Source organism: Embiotoca jacksoni, unplaced genomic scaffold (assembly GCF_022577435.1).
Source record: "Embiotoca jacksoni isolate LCO1_2020_lvr unplaced genomic scaffold, fEmbJac1.0.p SCAF_20, whole genome shotgun sequence".
In the NCBI taxonomy this organism is placed as follows: domain Eukaryota; kingdom Metazoa; phylum Chordata; class Actinopteri; family Embiotocidae; genus Embiotoca; species Embiotoca jacksoni.
In genome coordinates this window covers 2,685,965-2,712,436 of record NW_027185341.1, presented here as the reverse complement: position 1 = coordinate 2,712,436, position 26,472 = coordinate 2,685,965, and the positions used below count along the sequence as shown (strand labels likewise).

At 38.3% G+C, this 26,472-nt stretch overlaps 1 protein-coding gene across 1 annotated transcript in view; it reads left to right on the top strand.

Moving 5' to 3' along the window:
• LOC138201961 (protocadherin-15-like) overlaps positions 1–26,472 on the top strand; it is a 169,400-nt gene that overhangs the window by 102,551 nt on the left and 40,377 nt on the right. The window contains exons 24-28 of the mRNA XM_069155579.1: positions 207–323; positions 2,743–2,883; positions 5,021–5,133; positions 25,493–25,602; positions 25,818–25,958. Of these exons, the coding sequence (XP_069011680.1) occupies positions 207–323; positions 2,743–2,883; positions 5,021–5,133; positions 25,493–25,602; positions 25,818–25,958 (622 nt within the window). The remainder of the gene's footprint in view (positions 1–206; positions 324–2,742; positions 2,884–5,020; positions 5,134–25,492; positions 25,603–25,817; positions 25,959–26,472) is intronic.

The window sequence follows — 26,472 nt, the reverse complement described above, 5'->3', positions numbered from 1 at the left end:
TTTAAGGACCACAAAGAGAAACTTAGGAATCAGCATAACTGCAAAAAGCATCATGAGTCAGTCACAAAGTCAGTCTGCATAATTTTTGTATTACTATTATTAAAAATGTCTAAAGTTTCAGGCACTTAAACAAAGAAAACAACAGCTTGGTGCACTGTATGTTTACAATGCCAATCTCATACTGTGCGTGTGTTAAATCTCTCCAGGACATGAATGACTTTTCTCCGGTATTCAGACAGTCAGTGTACCGAGGAATGGTTGCCCCTAATGCTGTCAAGGGAACCATCGTAACCACAGTGATGGCCAATGACTCTGACCCCGCGGTGAGCATTTCTAGCTGCTGCTATTCAATCAAACTGTTTTTCACAGCCTGTTCCTCAAACTGTGTTGGAGTGATTCAACGTAATGATGCTTGTCTCCACTCAGTGTGTGTGTGTCTCTTGAATGTGTTTGCACTTCTTTCTCCAGTGGAGCTGTTTCTCTTACCCCAGCGCTGCACTTAGTGACATTTCAACTGGGCTTTTAATGCTAAACATCTTGGTAATATAGGCTGGTTTATTCTGTTGTAAAATGAAGGTTAGCTCACTTTAGAGTGTCCCATTGTGAGCCATTACGTAGTCTGGTGCTGTTAAACCCAGGTTTAAAAGGTGGTAAAATGCTCATGTATGGGTTTAAGTGCAGTGTGTGAGGCTACCTCCTGAGGATTTGCTGAGTCACACAGCTTTTAGTTCAGATGGAGAGCTAAAATGCACTGTGAAAAATAGCTCTAATTTTTCAATGGAAGCAGAAAACAACCAACTGGTAAATTTGCAATTTTACCCACTAAGTAAATATTCATGATAAAAGTGAGAAACACTAAAGTGTCTTTAGTTTGCGTCACTGCTCAAGAAGCTTCAAGAGCTTATTTTCCACTCTCCCTATCTCCAGGCATGAACTTATACACTGGCAATGTTGCGCCATAAGCCTATTTAAAAGGCTCATCCTCCTTTGAATAATGTGCTTTTTGTCTTTGTACATCAGCTGCATTGATTCAGACTTCAGGTTTAATCATCAAAGTAGATTCTCTTAGGTCAAATGCAACATTACTATCCAGGATATGCTGTAAAGGTAGTCCCAGTGCCCAAACAAGTAGCTAAATAGCATCTTAACAGCCCCGGATATATATATATATATATATATCTTTGGGTATAAATGTCATTTATACCCTCCAGTTGCAAAATTTACTCCTAAAGCACAAATCGTATCAATAATTTCTCAGTAAAGTTTTGCTGACTCACTGTGAGCTGTTATGTAATGAAATACTACATTGGAACAAGCAGCTGTGAAATAAAGTTCACAACTGCCGTGCTTCTACAAAAGCTGACTCATTTCAGAAGAAATGACAGTTACCTTGAAAAATGACCATCTACCTTATACATAATAAGATGTCTATATTGTCCTTCACTAAGTCTTTGCTGAAGGGATAAGGTTTTGGTTTTTTTGCTTTTCATTTCATGCTGACATTGCAACCTTGACTTTTTGAGTGGTAAAATTGAATGGAAATATGAGCTTAACTGCCTTTTATTTCACTTGAATCTCTTTATAATTACTGGCAATGTGGCTTTGTTGCAACTTTCTACTTTAACATGACACTATTATTCAATAATACCTGGAGTACCTTGTTATTGTTGTTGCAGTTTTGTAATCAAAATAATGCAATAAATCTAGCAAGATCATCTCGGCTCCTGTGAAAAAAGAAGAACCAAGAGAGAGAGATGTCATTTTCACATAAGAGAACAATTGTAATGGAAATTCAATCTGTCACACAAACAGTCAGATACAAACCTTTAGATGATAGACACTTTTGGAGGAATGTCCACTGCTAAGATACAAATATCCTTTAACTCACATTGGCTTGTTCTTTCAGATAGACCATCCAATCATAAATGCAGATAGGAATTACTCACAGAAACAATATATCAGGACAATAATAACCCCCCTTTTATTTTTCTTGTATTATGTGGAAAATTGCTTAATCCATTCTTTAATTCTAATGAAGTGACATAAAGTCATTCTGCAGATGTTGACATGGGTGTATCTTGCCAATCCCAACTCTTTATTCAAAAAAGAGAGACAAATGAATTGTTTGTCATCCACATATTTACAATTTCTGCACAATAATATTGCAGAGACACTAGGCTTCCCAACATTTTACCACACACACTTAGTGTAAGCCTCCAAACTACTCCTCGGAGTAAGGTTTAAATTAAGAGATCTAATTTCTTGAAACATCTGCTCATGAAACTCCCCTGCACAGAACTACATAAATGTTTTTCCCACTCTTTAAATCTTTTCTCATACCAGATATTGTATAAAATCATGCAATTTTATGTTTTTCTTTAGTCATGGCAACTGATGGCTCCTTATTATCAGCAGCACTGATAATTTACAACCATTACATCTTGGACCTCATTTATCCAAAGTAAAGATTTGTGTGTTGTAACTCCTAAGTAAGTACTTGGATATAGAAACACCATTTGACATTTGGGTCCAAATTAATTGCTTTCGGTGTTAAATACTGTAAAAGTCATTACACAGTCATTACTACACTTATGCTTTAATTTCAGGCTGCTGGGCAGAACATCCATTAGAGTGGCAGTTTTCCAGAAACAATCTGAGAGACACTTCGTCCTATCATGCAACATCCATCTAAACTGCTCGACCTTAATTTAAACGCAGGTACTATTTTGTTCTCTCCAATAGGGTACCCCTGCAGGTCTAGTGCGCTATAAGGTGGACCAGGACGCATATCCATACTCTGCCAGTATATTTGATGTAGAAGAAAAGACGGGACATGTGGTTACCAGAGTGAACCTTAATGAGGAGCCTAACCTAAAGTTCAGTGTAAGTATGCACAGAGAGTTTAACTTCCAAGTTACCCATTATCCACAAAGTGCAATACATTGTATGCTTTGGGTGGGGACCTTGCTTTATACAGTCTGTGGCTGAGACTCATTGCTGGTTCACATGATGAATCTAAATATTTGTGAGAGTAGAAAAGAAAAGAAATAATGCTGCTACATGCAATTATCTTTGTTCTTCTGACTCTTGTAACTCTGCAAGCAGCATCGTTCGAGGGATGGCAGGGTCTACATAACACTCCTATTTGATTTCCAAGAAATTCTCTACAGACATTTATTTATTGACTAAAATGCATCCAATAGATTAAATAACCCATCGAGTGAAAGTCAAGTTTTTAACTTTGTTAGCATGTCCGTGGGGTGTTTTTATATGTAGTAAAAGACATATCATGATCTAAATGAGCAGTCAAAACCATGGCTGAGTGTTTCTGTTTTGGAACTGCAATAATGGTTTGATAATCTGAAAAACAAATTCAAACAGCGTGGTTTCATATGTCACATAACTAAGGAACCAATCCTATCAACTTGGGGTGGGGCTTTGCATATCATTGAGCGGCCAGCTGGAGATTGCAGGCAAGTGGTGGAGGGGGTAGATGGAGATAGAGACTCGGCGTAATTGCATTTCGATAAATCTGCGCGTACTAAATGAAGGCAGAAGTGTAAAGTTACATCTAAGCCCCTTTAAGGCATTAGGAGATTTTATTTTCTTGGAAAAAAACTTCTAAATGTGTAATTTTGATGAATTGAAATGAGTTTTTAGCAGTTTAATTAATGTCAGTAGAGGGATTTTAAATATAACTTCGTGGCATTGAGTCTTGTAAATACACTATGCAGCATCAGTAATTCCCAATTAATCACATTGATCTCTTCAAAGTATAAAATCTGGCACTGAGGCTGTAGTTTAATAGAGACATCATTACTGCAGAAGACTTATCTGATTGGCCTCTCTTTTGCTATACTTTTTGGATTCTGGTATTTAGTGGGTACAGGTTTGGGGAAATTAATTTGTTCATTACTTTCACACTTTACTTGCTTACATGTAGTATTTACTTTTTTTTAAGGCGTCTGTACAGAGCACTCTTATGAATCCCTATACACTATACAAAGCATACGGCAGTCGTTTATTACTTTAAAATCTGTCTTTTCCCAGCTGAATCCCTCAGTGGGGCTTTGAGCCATGCTAATTTCATCTTTTCATTGGGCTTTAATTAACACAACAACGATTCAGCGTCCTCTGAAGATGTCACTCAGGGGAATGATTCTACCTGGTTTGCTCCAAATAATTCAGTAAAAACGAACTGGTCCAACACTCGAGACACTATCTGAGGTATTGATTTTACAAGGACGTATATACAGTTCGACAATTTCACTGATATTTAGCAAATGACTAACTTTATTGCCTAAATGCACCATCAGCTTTTTAGGTGTTGTCAAAAAAAAAATGGGTCAGTTCAGCATGCATCAGCATTTGGGCAAAGCGACCAAATCAAATCTTCAGTCAGCTGAAAAAACATTCTGATGAGATTGAATGAGGCAGTTTACTGCCACATGTTCCAAGTTCATAAGTACCCTGCTGGTAAAGGGTTATTTCTGCATTCAGTAGTTTCCTCATTAAAGTGTGAGTTACTTTATGAATGTATTGAAGGGCAATGCTCTATCTTGAATAATTTCTTGATTAAATAAGTGGGACAAACCAGCGTCTTGATTTTCAAGGTTGGTCCTCATTAGCATTCCTTTGGGTCTGGTTAACAGTGGTTACCCCTCCAATTAAAAGTAAAGAAGAAAGACTAAGCAGAAAAAATGAAGCACTCCAGTGGGATACACACTCATCCTGTTCTCTAATTCCCAAGCATATAATATGCTGCTTTTAGAGTGCAGGCAAAAAATATGTAGACATTTATTTTGGTTTATTATAGGCCTGTCATGCATTAGCGGCACAAATTTATTTAGCTGCTCCCACTGTAAAACTGCAGACTGTAAAATGGTATAAACTGATACATTTGCATTGTTAGAGGGTGTGAAGGAGAGAAGTGGCAGCAGTACAAAGCCATATTATAAGGAAGCATGTGGATAGCTATGATATGCGATGTTCTGTCTTTACCCGTGTGTGTGTTTGACAGCTGGTGGTGGTGGCCTATGATCACGGAGAGCCTGCAAAGGAGAATACAACTCTAGTCGAGATCACAGTGCTTCAACCTTCTGTTATTCCTGTGTTCACTCAGGAAGAATACAGGTACACACACACACACACACACACACACACACACACACACACACACACACACACACACACATGAATTACACTATATGTACACTATCATACACAGTGATTGTATTGAAGCTGCTTAAATGTAGGCATTTTTTGCAAGAGTGCCAATTCAATGGAGAGCAAGAGGCATTCTTCTCAATTTTACACACTTGACTGAAAAAAGCATCTGAAATTTTGGAAGGTTCCCACTTGGTCCTTCCAAATAATAATAACAATAATGACAGTAGGTGTAATTGAAATATTAAGAAGGTTTTTAAATGCAGAGAACTGGATTCATTATTTCACTTTCTTTAATGGATTAAAAGCAAAAAAAAAAAATGCTTGATATGACATTTCAGCACAATCCACACAAAAATAATAATAAGGACACAACAGGACAAAATAATGGTCCAGGACACTGGGTAACTTTTTTGATAACTGTTTTCTCAGCTCAGACGCTCAACCCACATAACACAGAAGGTGCAAAGTGTGAACAGCATGAATGATGTTTGCTTCTGAAATTCTGTTTTGATTAGCACTTAAATGATCTGCTTTAGAGTACAGAGACTACTGAAAGGAGTAAAGATAACAAATTCGGAACTTTGGTTAAAGGTGGCAAGAAAAACAAAACATTCAAAACAAATATATAGAGCAGCATCAACTGTCAGGGGCAGCTTTTCACCGTCTGCTCGAAAATTCTCATTATTCTATAAAAGCAGCATTCACCTGTTCTGCAAGAACTCCATACAAGATACCATAATAAACACGCACAGAGTGTGCCACGTTCTTCTTCGTGGAACATTATCATCTGCTGGATAAAAGTAATTTCATCATCAGCCAGGCAACACAACTAATGCACAAGTGTCTGTGTTACTTTGAAGTTTTAATGCTATACTGTCCTAAAACATTGACTAAATCATAAAGCTATAGTATGTTATATTGGGTTTTTTTCTAATCCAAAAGAAAGCAAAGGAAGTGTTCCCCTCATTTTTGTAAAGGCAGTGTACACAAACACACACACGCTACACACAGATCTTTGCCTCTGTGTTCTGTGACGCCAATAAGCCCAGCGGTCACACACTACAATTAATTAATTGTAGTCTTACCTTATATGCAGACGAATGCACACTCACTCTTAAGTCATTGTTGTAACTCTTTGAGATTGTGCTTGTTTTATAAGGTCATGGGGTTACCTCAGGTTTTCTTTTCTGTGATTGGCCGTGTCAGACGAGAAATTGGTCTTTAATCTCATGCTATTATCTCTGTTTTACTATCTGGGTCTTTCCATTTTTTGCTGAATATAAAATTGTTCTTTGTTATCCCAGTTTTCATCAGCCCATCTGTATGTGTTTGTCCCCCTTAGTGACATCGAAATGAATATTTGCTCTTTTCTTATGTTTTCTGTCAGGCACAATATTGAAGACATCAGACATAGATGAAATTTGTGGGCAAAGGTGCTTTCTTTTAAGATTGGGCATTTTTGCCTTTTTTCAGACAGCGCAGTTTAGACAGTCAGGAAATGTGGGGAAAGAGAGCAGTGGAATGACATGCAGCTAAGGTCCGGCCAATCATGTATCAAAACAGGCACTCGCTGTTGTCAACATGTGCGCTCATATGGTAGACGCCCTAACCACTTAGCAATCAGATCACCCAGGAAAAAATGCTTTCAAACATCATATTTTTCAAAATATTTCAGGTGTTTTCTGCTCAAAACACAGTGGACTTCCTGTGATTGATTGTTCATTAGATTGCTATTCTACGATTCACTCTTGCAGATTTTGCTTCCCTTCAGCTGTTTATTTCCTCTTTCTGTCCAGCTTGATACCATGTCAAAGGGATTTGCAGTGTTATGTGCAGAATAGGTGTTGACATTTTATGTGAAACAACATTTCACATAGTTGGCATGCTATCTGCCGTGCAACTAAAATGGTTCCTCTGTGATGCCTCTGTATTCAGTATTAAATTCACACCTTTGACCCTTATTTATAGAAGTGTATCGTCATTGATGTTGTGGTCACTTAAAACCTGTTGGCTTTCTTTATTTATGTTTGGGACTTCAGTGTCAATTCAGACATATTTTCCCAATATTGCAGATCAAATTTCAAAATGTCTCTCACACAAAGCAGAGTAAAGCTCCAACTCTATTTTTAGGCAAAGGGTTACAGGCAAGAGAGCGAAAGATGTCAGCCAGCTATATAATACTGCATTTATGAATATGTAACATAGCTTCCAGCTCAAAGAGCATGTGTGCCTCTGTGTCTATGTGACTTTGCACTTTTTAGAATCTGTGTGTATTTGTGTCTTTTTGTATTTGTTAATCATCACACTGTGCACATTAATGTGTGCATACGCACATTTTTATGTTTTCTGCATTGTGAATGTCCCTTTCTGTGAGTATGGTCTTTTGTGTGTGTTTTGCATGTCTCTCTGGATGTGTGTGCATGTTTGCCTTATAATTTACATTTTGTCCATTTATTTTAATATCTGTGTGTCTGTGTGTGTGTATATATATGAAAGAGTTTTTTTGGTTGTTTTTTTTTGTTCTTCTAATTTCATGTTGTGCTCACACAGAGTACACTGCACCAGCTTTGAATTCATTATCCGGGCTTTATTGAATAAAAGCTAACCATTGTACCAGTACGGTTTTAAGAGCTTACTAATGTAGCTTAATGATTTTGTATGGTTTCAGCCGACAGGCTTCTGGCCATGGGCATATCTGACTTAGTAATATTGATTCCCATAATGAAAAAGAGAGTGATAATGAAACAGAAGTTCTGTTAATAGTGGCTTTTTAAAAATATACAGCTTTACATCCCAACATTTGGATTTATTTGTTTGGTTTGGTGTGAGCATTTAATTTGAACAGTTTACAAGATATACATGTATTTACATTTTTGTAAAGTTTTAAGGTGTACTAAATTTATTACTTATGGTTGTTGTTTTTTTCAACTGAGTCAACAGCGTTTAGGTAGTTTTCATCCATTATCTTTGATCCATGGCCCTGTCCAGGGTAAGCAAAAGGAGAAAATGGATTATCAAAAAGAATAAAGGATGGATGGATTTGGGTTCCTTGCATCAATATATATGGAAAAAGCCCATATGTTATGAACCCAAGAGATGTTTAAATCTTGTTTATTAATGTGTAATTACGACTCTCAAAGTTTAGTCGGAGTGACACATTTTTTTGTTGTCCTGTTCTCCAGAAAACTGCATTTCAAATGAAACATCTCAGGAGTGCTGATTTTCTGCTTCAAGCATGTTTTGGGTTGTTCACATCCATACTAGGTGAGCAGTGCAGGACCTGTAGCCCGTATGTTTAGCCCTAGTGGTATCTATTAAAAAGGTCTACAATTTCCTATGGTTTTCATACAATGGCGTCAGCTGAATGTCTGCGTTTTAACCTTTTAATAGTAGATCCAATGAGCTGCAGAAAAAAAGCCCCAAAACAAAACTGTCAATGGGTCTCTATAAAGGAAAGGCTCACAATAATACAAATTTCTACAATATAATGCAGTGTTTCAACTTTGTTGGCCAAACTCAGAAGATTTCATTTTTATAAAATGTGTCTTCCTATTTAATAATATAAGAAGCTATATCACTCACTCACTCACCAGAGAATTTAAGGCACAGTAGACAGAATTAACATTTACTATTTATGAAGAACATTGTCTCCATGCTTGTCAGGATGAAACCTGTTTTGCGTGTTTGAGGTGTAAATAAGAAATATTTTGGGATACAGCTGCAGCCACGCACAGATGCATACCGATGCGCGCACACTTTCGCACACATACAGACACACACACACTCGCAGTATACTGAAACTGAACCCCAGTGAAGCATTGACATCACTCGATGTTCGTGCATTTTCACTCTGTGCGTTCCTCATCTCGTAAAACAGTTAACAAGCTGAGGAGGAAGTGTGTTAAATCATTGTAGCGACTGTGTGCAGTTTGAGCTGAGTTTCTCCCGCTCTCTCTCTTTCTCTCACTGTAGTGCCATCCTTGCACCTGCAGAATTAGTATGCAGTTAGTATCGCATACACATGAATACTTATCAGCACCTAGTGGCAATTATCAGCATGAGGTTAAGTGAATAGAAAGAAAATATAGCTTTTTAGAAGATTATTGAACCCCCCCCCCCCCCCCACACACACACACACACACACCACCACTTTCCCACCACTATGCATATGCAAGTATGTGTGTGCATGTCCATGTGTTTGTGTGCATGCAATTGTCTATCTGTAAATGCAGGCACAGGTTCCCCCCACGTTGGCAAAATGCCTCACGGCCTGTTACGTTGTTAATAAATCTAATTAGAAAGTGGTGAGAGTTAAGCTCCAAAACACTTCTACACATCAAAGCTTTGTCTTTAATCAAGAAATTGTGTGATCAAAGATGGCAACATGTTGCTTTGTGTTACGTCATTACAAAGATAGAGACACAACACACCACACCATGGCAAGAGATTTAGATAAATCAGGCTGTTATCTATCAGCGCCTCGGCACGGATATACAGTACACGCTCTGTTCAAGAATCACAGGCAGCCAGGTAGGAGGTCACAGTTTTTATCGCTATCAGCCAGCTGGACAATTGCAAACCCAGAGGTGTCAGTTTTCCCTTTAAAAGCCAATGATCCCATTTTATCTGCCATCAAGGAAACTGAAATACCAAGAAATGTAGTTTTTAGTCCGGTTTTATATAAAGATATAGAGTTATAGTAAATGCATGCATTAACTTCTGGTAAAATTATCCAGTGTTACAGCATACTGCAAAGACTAAATCTTTAATCTTGTGCTGGGAACAGAAAGAATAATTGTGTCTGCTTCTCTTGCCACTGCTTCACATAATGCATGCAGCTGTGAAATATTCCAACCAGGCTTTTTATTGCTTTACTTCATATAGAGCTAGGGTTTCTAAATTTAAAGATTTGACTTTTCAGACACTAAAATCAATCAAGCAAATGTTTTTTTTCATACCGCCTTTTAAACAGGTTAGTGTAATCTTAAGTGACATAGTTGTGCAATGCTGGGACAACAATGAAAATAATTCTGATTCAGTATATCATATTACAGGTCCTGAGGCCTGAAGATCTCGGACAGATTTTTCAGGATTCTCCGAATCCTTTAATATTATCTATCATAGATTAAATGTCTTCCAATTTAGCCTTTTATGAGGAACATTATTCTTAATTGTTGCACTATTTCCCTACAGTCTTTCACAGAGCGGTGAACCCCTTCTGCCAATTAACCTAATTAGTTGTAAGATGTTCTACCAGTTGTATTTTTTTGCATTGCATAACTTTTCCAGTCTTTTCTTGCTCCTGTCCCAACTTTTTTGAAACGTGTTGTTGGCATCAAATTCAAAATTAGCATTTATGTTTCATAAGACAAAATTTCTCAGTTTTGATATTCAACATGTCTTTGTTCTATTCTCAATTTTATGATTTGGAAATCATCACATTCTGTTTTTATTTACATTTTAAACAGAATCCCAACATTTTTGGAAACAGGTTTGTATAATGTCAGCGTTGTTGACAACATTCTCGAGTGTAAATTGTCTATGTCTAAGTTGTCCAGGAACAGGACACCCACACTAGTGTGCACTGCAAGCTGTCCATCACTGGTTGAACTGAGGAACACTATCTTCAGACTGAAATATGTGTCAAATACGCAACAATATTTCGCACCTATCACACTTGTTGGAACATTTCCAATTTCATCAACCGTCACCATCTCGCGGAGAGAGCACAGCCAGCAGGGTAAGACGGCCAAACACTTGACGCATTTTATTCAGCACCTTGCTTATATAGACTAGTTTTCCTTTAAAATGTGTTTATATTTCTGTTAAAAGCATCAACATATACACAATTTACTGAAATCAAGATTGAGATCAAATTTTGTCAATTTATATTTATAAGTTAATACACATTCAGTCAGATCGATAGATGAATATGTGAATTGCTAACTGAATACCTAATATAGACAGTTTTCCTCTTTAGTTCTATAACATATAACCTGGTTTGCGATATGATAATGATTTCATGTATTTTTTTTTTTAAACAAATCCACAGGAATATAACAGAGGAATGGAAGACATGAGGACACAGGTGGAGGCACAGATGAAGGAGATGGAGGATAAGTTAAGGACAATGGCAAAAAGTATGATCCTGAAGGAGAGGAATGCTTGGAAAAGTGAGAGACAGCAGCTTCTGAATGAAAACAAAACCAGGGAGAAAAAGCTGTCCATCACTGAACAAAACAACAGGAAGCTAAAGGCCGACTTCCATAAGGCAGACAGGGAGATTGACAACAGAGAAGAGATGGTCAGCTCTCTTCACCATAGTCTCTCTGCACTGGAGGCAAAGAGAGTTCAGACAATTGTGATTTAAACGGGGCCTCCACACCCAAAAACAGGAAACGGTGTTGACGCAGCTGACGGTGCCACTGCTGACGTATCAAGAGAGTACAGCTGGCTCGAGAGTATTGAAAAGAGGTGGCAGGAGAAAGTCAGCCAGTTTGAAGAACTCCTGCATGGAAGAAAAAAAAAACTTTGAAAAGATGAAGACGCACAAATACACATGTCGACACTTTGGCCCAGCTGAGGGAGGTGGAGAAAACTCTGAAATGAAGCAAACAGGCATCCTCAGGTCTTGAGGAAAAACTCCAAGAAACTCAAAACAAGCTGGCTGAGAAAGAGGAAAGTTATCAGAAGGAGCTCCAACAGAAAGAGGAGAGTGTGAAGAAGGAGCTTTCTGTTAATGGGCTAACGGCCAGAAATTATCCTTCCAAACTCCCAAAGAGTTGGGAGAGGAAGGAGCAGCAGTTGGAGAAGGAATAAAGAGACATAGAGGAGATGGTGCTGGCCAGGGGGATGTTCTGGCTCAAGCAAGAAGCTGAGAGGAAAGAAGAGATCCAGTGCATAGAGAAAAATATTCAGCTTCAGATAGGCTGTCTTCACATAAACCCAAGATTCCAACAACATATTATAGATTTCTTAAGACCTGGATGTGAAAAGACCTACCGCCTTTTTCTTTGGAGAAAAAGCAGGAGAAGAGCTTCTGGAGATGGAACACTTAAAACAGCCATGGTTGGATGGACAACGCAGCCCTCAGCCTCCCAAACCTTTTATCCCTACCCCTATATATCCTTCTCACCCTTTACCCCTACACACCGCACCTCACCCTCCAATTTCTTTAACTTTCTGTATTTGTTTTCTTACTTCATGGAATAAAAATTTAAAAAAATGGTGTCTCCCTCCTGTGTTTCTGAATAGACATTTAATTTGAATACAGTAATATTACATTGTTACTGTTGCAATAACTCATCTTCAATCTGAATTTAAGTAGGGCAGTCTTTTGGGTCCACTTTTTCTTTTCTTTTCACTGTGCATTAGTAACTTAAAGTCAGACTGCTTTAGCAATGTTTTGATTATATGCAAATGACTATGTTCTGCAAGTCATAAAAAAGTTAAACAGTCTGTCAGTACAGTTCTTCTGAATTTGAGGATTTGGTTGATAACAAGCCATCGTACATCATTACAAAGACCAAACAATGTATTATTAGGCATAACATTATGCATAAACTATATCAAGTCACAGTTGGCATGCTATTCAACATCATGATTTTTTACTGCAAGCTGTGTTACCTCTAAAAACGACTTTCACCCTGCACTATGTGCCGTTTTAGTCGGGTTTTTTTCGATAAAATGTATACGAAATTTTCATGATTTAATTGAAATATAAATGGCGAGCATTAGCTGAACTTATCAATAAATTATGCCGCTGAACAAATTCTGTTTTCGTTTTCATTTGTGATTCAAATAATATTTGGTTTCTCTGAGCTCAGCTTAGTTTGAGGTATATGAACTAAAACCTGATGTCCAAGCAGAGCCTATATTTCAGTTGCATTGTGCTTCAAAACAGCTCTGAACAACACAAATTCTTCAAGTACATTAATGTTTTTCTCATCCAACCGCTCCACCTATCTACCTGTACATAAAGGTTCACAAGTGAGCACAAAAGTACAAAAGCTTATAATAACACCAAAAAAAGTGGGACAAGAATTGAACACTCACAGCCCCCCCAGGGGCTGCATCGGTCAGTTATCCACTTGTTTAAGCTAAAGCCTGCAGAATCAGAGGCTCCAAAAGTATTACAAATATGATGTGATCACATGTGTGACCTCATTGAGTTGTCATGGATAAGAGAAGACACATGTACCCTCTGTTGAATTTAAAGTCTTATATATGCCCCAGTACCAAGGGTGATTTCAATTTTGAGCAGTTAGTCTTCGGGATTTATCTTTTGCAGCCTTGTTATAAACCTTGTTACAGTTTCATTAGCAAATGCAGACATTGTACATGCTGTGCTATCAATATGTTAAGTCACAAATGTGACACCATAACAGTAACATTTGCCACCTTTTAATATGTGTCAAGAAGGTTCGTAAACTGCACCATTTCTTGTCTCTGCAGGCGACCGTGTTATAAAGCTTTGGGAACATCAATCTTAAATTCTATTACTCCCATAGTGAAAACGTATACTAGCTCAGTGTATGTCGAAACAAGCACGTCCAGTCTGTGGCTCTATAAAGCTGGTATATATCTAACGGCTTCACTTGAAGGTTACCTTGTGTTGTTGATGCACACAAACAGGCAAGCGCACATGGAGTGCTTCTGGCAATGTTACGACTCTGACAACAAATGGCAAACAACCATGGTGTTGTTATTTATAAGATCGCTTGCAGTCGGGAGACATCGAGAGAGGGAGGGAGAGAGGGAGAGTGAGGATGAAGTAGGAGATTGAAAAGTGAGCGACAGATAGAGAAAAGTGTTTGGAGAGGATAGCGGGGGAGAAGCAGTTGAGAGATGGTAAGAGTGTAAGTTTCAGATGGAGAAAGTGAAAGTAAGAGAGAGGAGGGGGGGGAAGAAACCTGAGTAACGAGAGGACAGGGGAGATATTACAATAAAAGTTCGAGAGAAAAAAACAATCCACGGTGCTGCCAGAATACACCATTTCAAAACTACACTGAAGTTGACAGGCAGAAAGGCAAGACACACATGCACACAGACAGATCAACATACAGGCAGAAAAGTCTTTAAAGTGGCAGATGAGCTGACAGGCTGACAGATTGAAGCAGACAAGCAGGTAAAGACTTGAATAGAGAAACGCTGAGACCCAGATGGACAAGAAGATATTCAGGCAGTCTAAATGATCGGCAGGCAGACTGACACTCAAAATATTCTACCAGCTTGATAGATAATGTTCAGAGTCACTACTCGCGTATCTTGTGCTGTTTTAAACTTTCTGTTATTTTATTCTTGCTGGCTGAGAATTTACTCTTGCTCATTTCAACTGACAATAAATAAACCTCATGCATATGCATAAAATTCAAAACAAAAACATAAAAAAATTGCATAAGGAGCTTGGATATTGGACGAGACACAGCAGGTGAACAGCGCTCTCTTTTTGTCAGATCAAACGGCTAAGGACTACACCAATATGAACGTTTCAAAGCCTGAAAAAATAGCAACTGCATGAACTCCTCTTTCCATGACCTTAGACCAGCCCCAGAGGGTCACAGTCACATGTTGTGAAACTTTTGAACAGGATGGTATAGGCACAGTCAGACAGATTCAGACATTTTCATATCCTGCTTTTTGAATAGGCTGATGTCATTCTGCCAAGTCCAGGTTATTTTCCTGATTTCTTTAACAGCTGTACAGACAATTTTCTTGCCTTTGACATCCAGATTACTGAACCAACAGATGAAAGGAAAAAGTTAAAATGGGCTCACTGTAAAACCCCCAAATTTGGACAGCTTCTTTAAACTGGAAATCTACTGCTGACAGCGAGACTGCATATCTGCATTGCAATGAAAAGGTCAGCTACTGTCACGTTCTATGTTGCAACTTGAAATTACCTTGATCTCTGTTTACTGAAATGTAGCTGCAGTGCAGTGTGAACATGAGCACAGGGTGAGAAATCATGACTGAAAATTGGTTTTGAGCCAGCTCTGAGGAGAACCATAATGTAGCCATTATTTCCAAGATTCTTCAATAAGATGGGTTGTTTTGTCCCATTACAGTATACAGGGTATTGTACTATTGGGAATGTGTTGCCTCCGGTACTTTTTCATGAATGTCCCTCATGTCTGTGAGGAATTAGACTGTAATTCAAAATTGTGAAAGTAGTCCTCTGTGGACTTTTTTTAAGCTACTGTTCAGTCATGTAATGTCAGGTGAGAATTATTCTCCTTCCCCAGCGTGGATTAATACTAAGGATGGGCATTTCAAGCAAAAATACTATTTGAAATTTGCTTGACACCATTCAATTATTAATCAGCTAAAACCATTTCTTTGTACAGAGCTGATAAGAAACATGTCTTTAGCTTCATCTGATGAGATGATGATTGTTGTTTGCACTGGAAGTCCAACATGAAACTCATTTTGTCTGGCCATTGATTACTGATCAGTGGATGGACCGTTGCTTGGTGCTTCACTCTAATGTCAGTGCTTAGCTGCTAGCTCTACCTGCAGAGTTGGACTGCATGCATGTAAATTTATGTTTTGAAGGATTTCCACACAGAACTTTTTGTCGCCTGTAGTCGTCTTTGCATGTTTCTCCTGTTCGCACCGTCGCATCTAATCTCACAGTGCCACATAGTGTTACCTGCAAAGAGTCTGGTAGCAACATGTTCTTCTTCTCCCTGTGTTTTTTAATGGCAGCTGGCAGACAGCATTTAGGGGAATTACCGCCACCTTCTGACGGGAGTGACGCTCCATTATAATCAGGGAAAATAAGGAGGAACCAGAGTTGGCCATACTAATTGATTTTTGTATATTACAACGACTATTCGAATATTCCAAAATCATGTCCCATCCATAGTTGATACTGTACTGTTAAGGTGGTTAACATGTAATGAAACATTTTTATAAGAACAATGTATATTGCAAAACCCAATTGACCAAACTTGCTCCCAAAGTCAAAGGAAGATTGCATTGTGCACCATTGCACCATTGTTTAGCTGCATATACGCCTTTAGCTGTATATATGTTTATTTATGTCTGTTTATGTGTATGTACATTGAGAGCAAGTTATAATTAAAATCCAATTCCTTGTATGTGTAAACATACCTGGTCTATAAAGCTGATTCTGGTTCTGAAGATGTAATGACATAGCTAAATAAATTAGACATACTTCAAAAGACTAAACTGGCCAAAAAGAAAAACTTTCAGGTAATGTATTATATACAGTCCTTTGTTATTACATACTTATGTAAATGGCGGGACTTAAACTAGCCTGGGGCAGGTAATGAAGATATTCTTCCTCTTTATCAGCCTCATGCACTTAGCAGCTGATTACATAAAACCCAAGAGTTCAAGAGCTATACAGTGAGGATGGCCAAAAAAATTTAAGCAGGCAGCTTGTAAAAAAAACTGTCAGCTTTTAAATTAGTCATTTTGTCTGCCTGGATGGTATCTTGTAGAAAAGTCAAGTGTTAGGTCAAGAAAACAGAGCTGACTCGTCTCAAATCACAGACTGAAGGCTCGAGACAATAAAGTTTACAATAAAGCAAATTTGCTTCCACACACAGTTCAGTTTGATTCATCGTACAATATCATGCCATATTTTTGTAATATTTCTCAATACATCTGAAAGATTTTTGGGATTAGATGTGTTTGCAACTGTTGAGCATCTAATAAGAAATGGAGATGAAGGATAATGAATAGAGAGAAAGGGGGGTGAAGGGGTGGTATCAAGGGACGGAGTGAGGATAATCAAGATAGCCTTAGTGTTGAATAATAATGATTACAAACCAAGTTATTACCATCTCGCTCTCTGACACAGATAGATTGAGAAATTAAAGCCACACAAATGTTCAGTTCATACTCCTCAAAATGCACAAATTACACACCAGCACATACAAGACGAATTGTTAAACTCACTGCGGTATGTTTTCTGTTTATTTTTACTTGTTTATTACAAGATTAAGAAGTGGAGATGAAAGAGCCATTCACCGGGACAATTCCAATATAAAAAACAACTCTCTCCTTCTGTGTTTTCAAATCACAATACCAAGAAAGGAAACAATAGCTTTGGCTGTGAAACATGGTTATGGTATTTCTGAGAAGATTATTGGGCATTTTTAAAGGAGACTTGTTACATTTTTAAAGGAGACTGCAGAAAAAACAAAACAAAACAAAATAATGTTCATTTTTGAGCAGGCATGTTTCTGATCTGTGTCCTAACAACAAGCTGGGTTTGTTGCTTCTAACCATAACCATGATCTTTTTCGAACCTGAGAGGGTTGTTTTAGTGGCCTAAACCTAAAGAAATCTTAACCATTTAAGTGTCATTTGAATAATTTTTTTGTAAAAGTTATTCGTACAATTTTGTCAAAGCTTTCTTGTCCCACAAGTGAAAAGGCACCTGATCAGAAAGGTGCCACTTTTTTTTTTTTTTATTGTTTGCTTGAGTAGTAGCTTTTGGAAGACATGTTGAACTGACTGATTTACATATGTATATAACACAAGAGAATACAATTAATAAACCATGCTAGATTCAAAAACTTGATTTCTCTTTTGATTTTGGACCTAAAAATGTCTGAACTTTATTTATAAAATGTTTTATTCCATTAAACCCCCTGCTATATTATAGTACTTGACATAAAATGTCTATTATGCTCCCTTTCTTTTTTTTTTCCTTCCACCATTGTAAAGTTAAGTTTAGCAAAGTAATTTCCAGCAACACCTGGTTTGGTACACAGAACTTTGTTTAAAGCATAATGTGAAACCATGAAACTGTTGGACGTAGATCTGTAGTCATTGACACTTGTTGTGGCTGCAGGTTACAAAGCGTAAAATGAAGTAAAATTATGTTTTAGAGAAACGTACACACGCATGCACACAAACGTTCAACCCAAGCAATACTCATATATTATATATATATATATATATATATATATATATATATATATATTTATATTGAGTGAAATAAAGGTGTCAAACTCAATATAGGGAATCCGTAATGTCATATGATAAATTCAACAGAAAGAGTGGACGTCTGAGTTTTTTGGTATTCGTTATATTTAACAGTCTAAAATAGGATTTTACAACAAATGTCTGTGCAAGTGTGTGTGGTTGAGATTGTGAGCTTGTATGCTTGTCAGTCTGGGAAGATAGAAAGATGGTATCAAGGCTCTCAAAGACATGCATATATGCTGGACAAAGGATTTTTCCAAAGGTGATGTTAGATGAAAAAAAAAAAAATATTTTCTTCTCTTTCCGTTTTCTTCCATCCTTTTATACAGACATAGAAACTTGCAATATCGCCTTCCATTGTATTCCTTTGCATATGTTTTATGTATTGTACTTGAGCATTGCTCCACTCAAGTTCAGGCTGTTTGAGAGGTACTAAGCCATTTGACCCTCCGCTGACAATCGCGACAAGGCTGTAACGTGAATGGTTAGAAGAGGGCCATCAAAGGCCATCAAATAAAATATACCAAGACACTTACTGACAGAATACATAGAAGCGCAAATCCATCGTAGAGATAGAAAGTGAGCTGTAATGACCAGAGAGAGTGATTGACACGGAGTGACATACAAGCAGTGGTCACATGTGAACCAGTACAACAGAAAGGAGAGAGGTGGAAGAGAGATTTGGGATTAGTCAGAGAAGGAACAGTGCCAGAGGGTACACAACATTTATTTTTGATTAGTCCAACAGCGCCATGTAGAAATAAGAAACAGAAAAAATAATTAGTTACATGCCCAGGCAAATGTAATAAAATCACCAATATTTTCTCCCTTTTCTCCCTGAATATTTGATCCAAAATGGTCCAAAAGTAACAGTTCAAAAACCTGATTTAAAAATGTGTGATCGCGTAAGAGCAAGACACCTATTTGATTAGAAAACCGTTATTTCAACCATCATGTCTCCCCAAGAACCTACAATTGTAGGGGCATGTCAACTGAAAATTGAAACCTTCCAGTGCTGAAAAATTACCACAGCAGGAGAAGAAGTAACTTACAGAAGTCAAGCCTCCCTGTAAAGGTTATTACTGTGGGCAGTTATGACCCCACGCTCAACAGTCTCCTAATGAAAATCCTGCAGGCAATTAGAAACCTTCTGGAAAAGGAAAGAACGAGGCAGCAGGAAGATAAAGTGAGCAAAGTAGAAACAGCAGGAGATTTGTCCCAATTTGTCATTTTAAGCTGGTGTTTGTGCAGTAGAAGTCAGAGCTCAGGCTGCTGACCGTATTTCAAGCAGAAGTCCTCTTATTAGATATCTGACTTTCTGTACTAGATTTGATTGGCCCTGCCAAGATAACATAAAAGCACTTGAATCAGTCTTTAGATGATATGTACAACCAAATTATCCCTCCAAAATGTTGACATATAAATGGGATCATTTACAAAAGAAAGTCCATAGAACAAGCTACCGTAACAACAATGAAGAATGCCCCCATAATGTTGATTCATAACTTAATAACTTCAGCTGTTTGCCTCCTAATAACCAGGACCCTAATGGTCGGGTTCTCCTGATAAAGTAGCTGACAACCATGTTTAGACTATTTATTATTGGGTAACCCTAATATCCTGCAGACAAAACAGCTATTCAGGTATGTAAGGAAGTACTCGTCGTACAGTGTGAACACGTCTTGCCCTATTTGTTATTGAGCAGTGTGTCAACAGTGTGGTCGGAGCAGCTATAAATGCTTTTTATCTTTGGACATGGTTGATTGACACGTTGTATGGACTGACTAAATTAGTAGCTCCCAACTGTTTTTGGAATTAAATAAATTCTGGTGTTTGATATTCATTTTGATGAGGGTTACAATGCCTGGCTAGTTGCCTGAACAATCAAGGAACCTGATGTAGGAAATCTAGATACATTTGTGTGTCTGTGTTAAGGCTGTCTTGCATTTTGAACAGATCTACAATCTGATTTCCCATATATTGTGTCTCAAATTTTTTTGATCAAACTGTAGTTAGATGTTTTCATATTTTCATAAAGTGCCCCCAATGAACTCATCACTGCTCCATGTACTAAATACTGAACTTGTTACCTCTCAATGCTCAAAGACATCACTATTGTTTCCAATGCATTTTCAAATATAACCATTTTAATTATCCCTCTGGCTTCAAACAACAATCTTCATATTCTCTCAGACATTCTCAACAACCTTTTTTGTTCCCAAAACTAACAAAGCAATCGGCTTTAAAAGCTACTTCAGGCTACAACAATCTTCTTGTTAACATGAACAGTGAATACATTACTCCTCTTTTAGAATGTGTTACTATATCCTCGCTTAAAACACCATGGTGCTCCTTCTAATGGTAATATTTCCCTCCCCTTCAATATTACTAGGCAATTTGTGTAATTATATTACTATTATTACCATTATTATTAATACATTATATCCGCATTCTATGGTTGTTGTGGGTTTACAGTAAAGATGGGTGTGTGGGTCTGTAAATGAGAGCCTTCATGTACATATATTGTATGTGATTGTTGTATTGCCCTGCATGTTTTAAGTTGGACCCCCCTCAAGGGGCTATCCATTAATAAACTTGATTTATTATAGTGATATTTCACATATTTTGGCTCCTGTAGTTTTGACTGAGGCCATGCTGTGAAATAAGTAAAACTGAACTTCACTGCGAAACAGACCACACTCAGCATGTACTCAGGCACGGCCTCCCACACACTGTAAAGTATGTCATACAGCAGATCAAACATCACTGTCATGTGGAATAAAAAAAGCCTCTGCGAGTTGTTTTGCCAGAGCCCCACAGAACCAAAGCAATGCTCAGCACAGAAGAGATTGTGGTTTGTTGTGGACAGACGCGCACAAGAGGAAGAAATGTATTAGCAGAAGTGACAGAAGCAGGCTTGCAGCGGAGAAAGGGAGAAATAAAAAGGAGCAAAGTGAGGAGAGACAAAAAGAATAATGACAGGAGCGGGAAGATGATGCATCATAGAGGAACAGGAGCTGAAAGAGACAGGCTAAAAAGTGAAACATAATGAGTCAGACAAACGAATGACAGTGGCTATGAGAGAAAGACCCACAAAGAGGAGGGTATCATTGCCAACATCTATCACTATCCTCATTATTCTGTCTGTCCTTGCACACTGTGGAAACTCTGTGAACACAGCTCTGTTAATCCTTTGCACTACATTCAGTCTCAATATGTGCTGCTGGTGTGTGTGTGTGTGTGCTTGGTTGTGTGTGTTTATTTTATAGTTAAGACCACAGAGCTGCGCGCAGGGTTCATGTTAAAGTTATGATGACATTGCAGTTAGACTAAGCCTCCGGTGAATGAATGAAAGTCCATACAGCGTCCTCGTAAGTATAGTCGTACAAGTGTGTGTATCTGAGAGTGTTTCTGTTGTTATCAGTATCAGCCCAGCTTGTTGTTGTCAGGAGGGCAATGATTAGGCAGCGCAGGAGGGGGTGCGTTGGCTTGATAATGAGCTGTGCGTGCATGTGCGCGTGCTTTAATCTTTGCCTAAACATGTGTACGTATGTGTGTTTTTGTTTCGGGGAATCCTTTCACCTTTGTTCCTTTTACCCCTGTCATAAGCCTTTGCGGAAAAAGGGGTGATGAAAAAAAAAATGAAAAAAAAAAAAATAGCTAGTAGTAGCTGAGGTCTGCTGGGGTGTTGGTTGGAGGCAGCAGCCTGAGGGAAAGAGGGAGATGGGGAAGGAAAAAAATACAAGAGGAGAAATGTAGATCGGCATGAATGAGGTGAGGATAAGTGGGAAACCGAGATTTTAGGAGGGAAGAGGTGGAAAAAGAGGAAAGGTGCTGCATGAGAGGGAGCAAGACACTTCAGCGAGAGGAGAGTCCAACTTTATTGATGGATTGTATCTCTGCTGCTGCTGCTGCTGCAGCTAAATTAAGTAACTCCAATTTTAGACTTCTTGATTTTGCCTTCTGGGTAACAAAGTAAATGCCTGAAGAAACACGGCTTCTGGGAAATTACACTTTAAAAAGTACATGGTTGTGAATAACAACAATGGTTTTCTTTTCCTTAATCACTGAATATTAGTGCCAGTATCTTTTCAATACAGTATGAAGAATAATGTTTGCATGTGGCACAGGATAAATCTTAACCCTCTACTGTTCAGCATTGCCCTCGGACAACGGGAAGTTTTCTTAAGCCCCATGTGCACCACATGTTTCTTTAAATGATTGCAACCAATCAGAATAGTCCAAAAGGTATTAAAGAATGTTCCAATGAGGTGTAGGAGTCACTATCAAGCGTCATTTGAAGGCGGGACATCCTTTTCTGACACAAGGTCACAGGAGCACACAGTGTGAGAAGAAGGTAACATTCAGGGCTTTTTTAAATTGGCATGAAAGTCAAATAAAAATATATATTTGTGTGTATAAAAGTGTAAAAAAGGATTTTGTCAGGTTTTATGACATTTTATTCATTTAGCATGTTCAGAAATCCAGGTTTTCCTTTCGTTGCCCAGGGCAATGTTGTGCGATAAGGGTACTTTTTAACAATAAAAATGAATACATTCTTATTCACTCCTAATGGTCTCGCCTTTATTGAACTGCAGTTATTCTTGTTGTGTTTTCGTCAGCTTTGGAAACTTACTTTTTACATGTTTTTATAGACAGTTCCTGGGTGCACAGGAACACCATAAGTAATGTGCAAATAAGTGCAATGTCAATCTCTGTTTCACAGCAGAGAAGAACTGCTTTTTTAAGTTTCACATGGATGGAAATCTCATTTCAATGAAGTACATTATATGACATGATCCGCTCTGTGATACAAACACATGTCTGTATGTTTCAAGTGTGTTTACTTCTTTTGTTTTATGATATACTGTCAGTTTGTAAAGATTTTGTGAGTTTGTTTTGCCCTCTGAGCATTATTTTATAATCTATAAATTAATCAATTTCTCTGTGATTTGGTAGCATCATTGCAGAACGTTGCCCTTAAGCAACAAAATATTATTTTAGATGAGGGGTGGAGGTCCCAAAAATTAAAAAAATATTTTCATTGATAAAATGTCCCAGAAATTAAGTGGAATCATTTTTATCATGTGCCATCAAAATGTGTGCAGTAGAGTGTTAGCGTGCCTTTTGGCTCTATGATTTCAGGATTTCAGCTGAGGATCATTATTGATACTTTCTCTTTTCACTCATTTCCTGAAAACCTTTCACCTAATATACAATGTTTGATAGACATTCATCAAAATGTCAGCCTGTACTAAATAACAGCAGTCTGGGGCTGTATTAGGGACACAATAGGCCTTTTTTGTTTTTACAGAGGACATTTTGACACATCACACTGGGAAGGTGTGAATTACAATAAATGATGGCTGAATTTGATTTAAATCCTTCAGTTTCAGGGATTTGGCTTTGTGCATGATGGCTCAGTGTCAACGCGCACTATAACAGTTGAATAGAGCAGAGCTATCATGAATTTCATTAGTAACACTTATGCTTTCTTTGTACATAGCAGGTCAAAATGTCTGCTTTGAAAAAAAAAATTATAAATAATAAATTAAACATCCTGAAGTTGTATTTCCTCAAACGTTTCTTCCTCATTTAAATCTATATCCACTCGATACGCTTCAGATTCATTATCTATTTGCTTAGAGGAGAGTTTGGACAGAGCAGGTGGTTTACGAAGCAATTGACGGGGCTGGAAGTTACCGTCTACACAAACACACGCTGCACACAAGCACACACTCGCCCTCTCTCTCTCTCCCCACAACAGTCCCATTTATCACGTTGTGATGACTTGATAGCTTAGCCAGTTGGTAGCCCGTGTTATAATGTTTAGCCAGCTGTGACGGTTGGCCTAATGACTGGACTGGGTTTACTTAATGGGGCAAAATCAGCTGGAAATTTGAGACTTGCCTGGCTCAAATAAAATCTGTCAGGGTTGTAAGCAGGGAAAACTGCTCACCACACACAAGGAGAGGCAGGTGGACAAAAACAAGACCATGCGTGGGTTCTCTTTGAAAGCAAATTGATGGTTTAATTTCCCCGCTTGGCTCAGGCCACTAATAGGGTGTCAAACAACCTGTTCCAAATGTGCTGTATCAGACCAAGTGTCATCCAAACACAATGTACTAAGCAGACTTAAAACAACCTTGCAGGCAGTTTGGTATGTTTTAACCGATTAAGTCATATATGGTTTATATTAGCCTTCTATAATGAGGTGGATTAATCAACTACAAATTTGTTGATAAAAATACTTTTTGATAAAAATACTTTTTGATCAACAGAAAAATAATTTAAAATAAGTATTTTTAAAAATCAACCTTTTTTTCTTGACATTCTTTGCCTTCAGCTTCTCAAATGTGACCTCTGTCACATGACCGTAATCACATGACCTCTGTTACATGACCTTAATCACACGACCTTTATTAAATGACCACCTTTTTTGACCGTGGTTAATGGTGCCTGTAATTTTCATGCCTAGTTGAGGCAAAACCAGGCGGCAGCCAACTATGACATCAGCCGTTTGTTTGTGAACTGCCCTTCTAAAGCCTCGACTTTGGAATTTTGGCCATCGCCATCTTGCTATTTTTGAGGCTTAATACCGAACTGATGTTGGGATTATTTTTAGATGGACTGCCAGAAGACAAAAAAAAGATTGATTTTAGCGAACGACACCATGATGACCTTTCGGAAAAAAAAATCTATCGATTTTATATATTATGACAGAAGTTAAATGGTAGTCTACGGAGCCGAAGCCTTTTTTGGAGCTAACGCCTAGCGGCCGTCGGTGGTATTGCACTTTATGGCACTTGTTCGTCGGCCTCACTTTTTAGACCCGGTAGCCACGTCAACTTTTATGGGCAGTGGATGGGCAAACGTGACACTGACACAGTATCCTCCAGTGGACTGACAGGTGTGTTACACGTTCTATCACCAGCATCCTGCAAGTGACTTTAGGCTGTTTAATGTATTCTGTCTGAAATTTCACTCCAGGAGACAACAAACATGAGTGTTGTCAAATTTGTTTATTATCCGCCATAAAATGGTTGTTGTTCAGCAGCCAACTCTCACTTTATCTCTAAACACAGTTTTCCAGATCAACCTCCTACCTGATTGCGCTACCCTCTGGCTTTTTAAAAAAGTGAACGGTGCTTACACACACTATCTGTTGGTGGAAACTCCTGCAACAACCCTGTCGGCATGAAGGAAGAAAATAATCTTGGACGTGTTTTACAGATTCAACTCACAGCTCTATTTAACTTGCCAAATTGCAGTTGCCCTGTGAGAGGAACTGGGCCCAAAGTCTACGGATACATATTTAATTTTCTTATCTGTTGATATTGATTGACTGATCCATTTCCAGGTTTCTACCAGTGAGCGAGGAGGCTTCTGTTGGAACCCTGGTGGGAAACATTGTGGCAGCTGCTGTCAATCAAACTATTGTGTACTCCATCATTGAAGGCAATGAGGGAGGTAAGTATACTCAGAGCTGTTTATACACAATTTTCCTACTGTGGCTTGACTTTTGCCATTTGTTAAAGCTTTTAACTTAACCCTCTCAGCAGTTAGTAGTTCAGGGCATGCCATACTATTTTCTCTGTACACTGTAAAACTGCCCTCTCACTAGCCTTCTGCTTTATAGCATAACAACTAAAATACTGCTCTCTGTCTTTATCGCTCCTCTGCAGGTGTGTTTGCATTAAATGAAACAACAGGAGTGATTTCCACAGCCAAGTTCCTGGACTATGAGGCCAATTCCAGCTACGTTCTGAAGGTAGAAGCGGATTCCATGCGATTGGTGTCCTCAAACCTCCGAGCGCCTTCAAAGAGTAAGAGTGCGACTGTGTATATGTGTCTCGAAGATTAAAGGAGTTACTTTCCACATTGGATTGCGTCACTGGAGATCTCACAGATTTCCCTCTAATTATACACACACACGTGGAGTGAAACAGTGCATTACCCACAGCGCAATATTGTTGAGATACAGTTTCTTTCTTTTGCACACCTGTATCAGTCAGTCACTCACACTCTTTGTCTCTACTCTACTTTTACCTTGTACAAGTTCTCCCAGCTCTCCTTCTCGTCTGTAGAGTTACATGTCTCAGAAGACACGTTATATTGGGCCTCGGCTGTTGTCATTGCCTTCCGAGCAGCCTTCTCCTCTCCCTCAGCTGTCTATCAAATCTTGTACGCTGCACCAGCTTGTTGCCTCCCCCGTTGCTGTTTTTAAAAAAAAAAAAATGCTCATCTTTCTTCTTCTATGTGTGTCTCACTGGTTATCAAAGGGTTGGCACATTCACAATTATATAACTGTCCAGAAATTAATTCTCAAATGTCAAACAT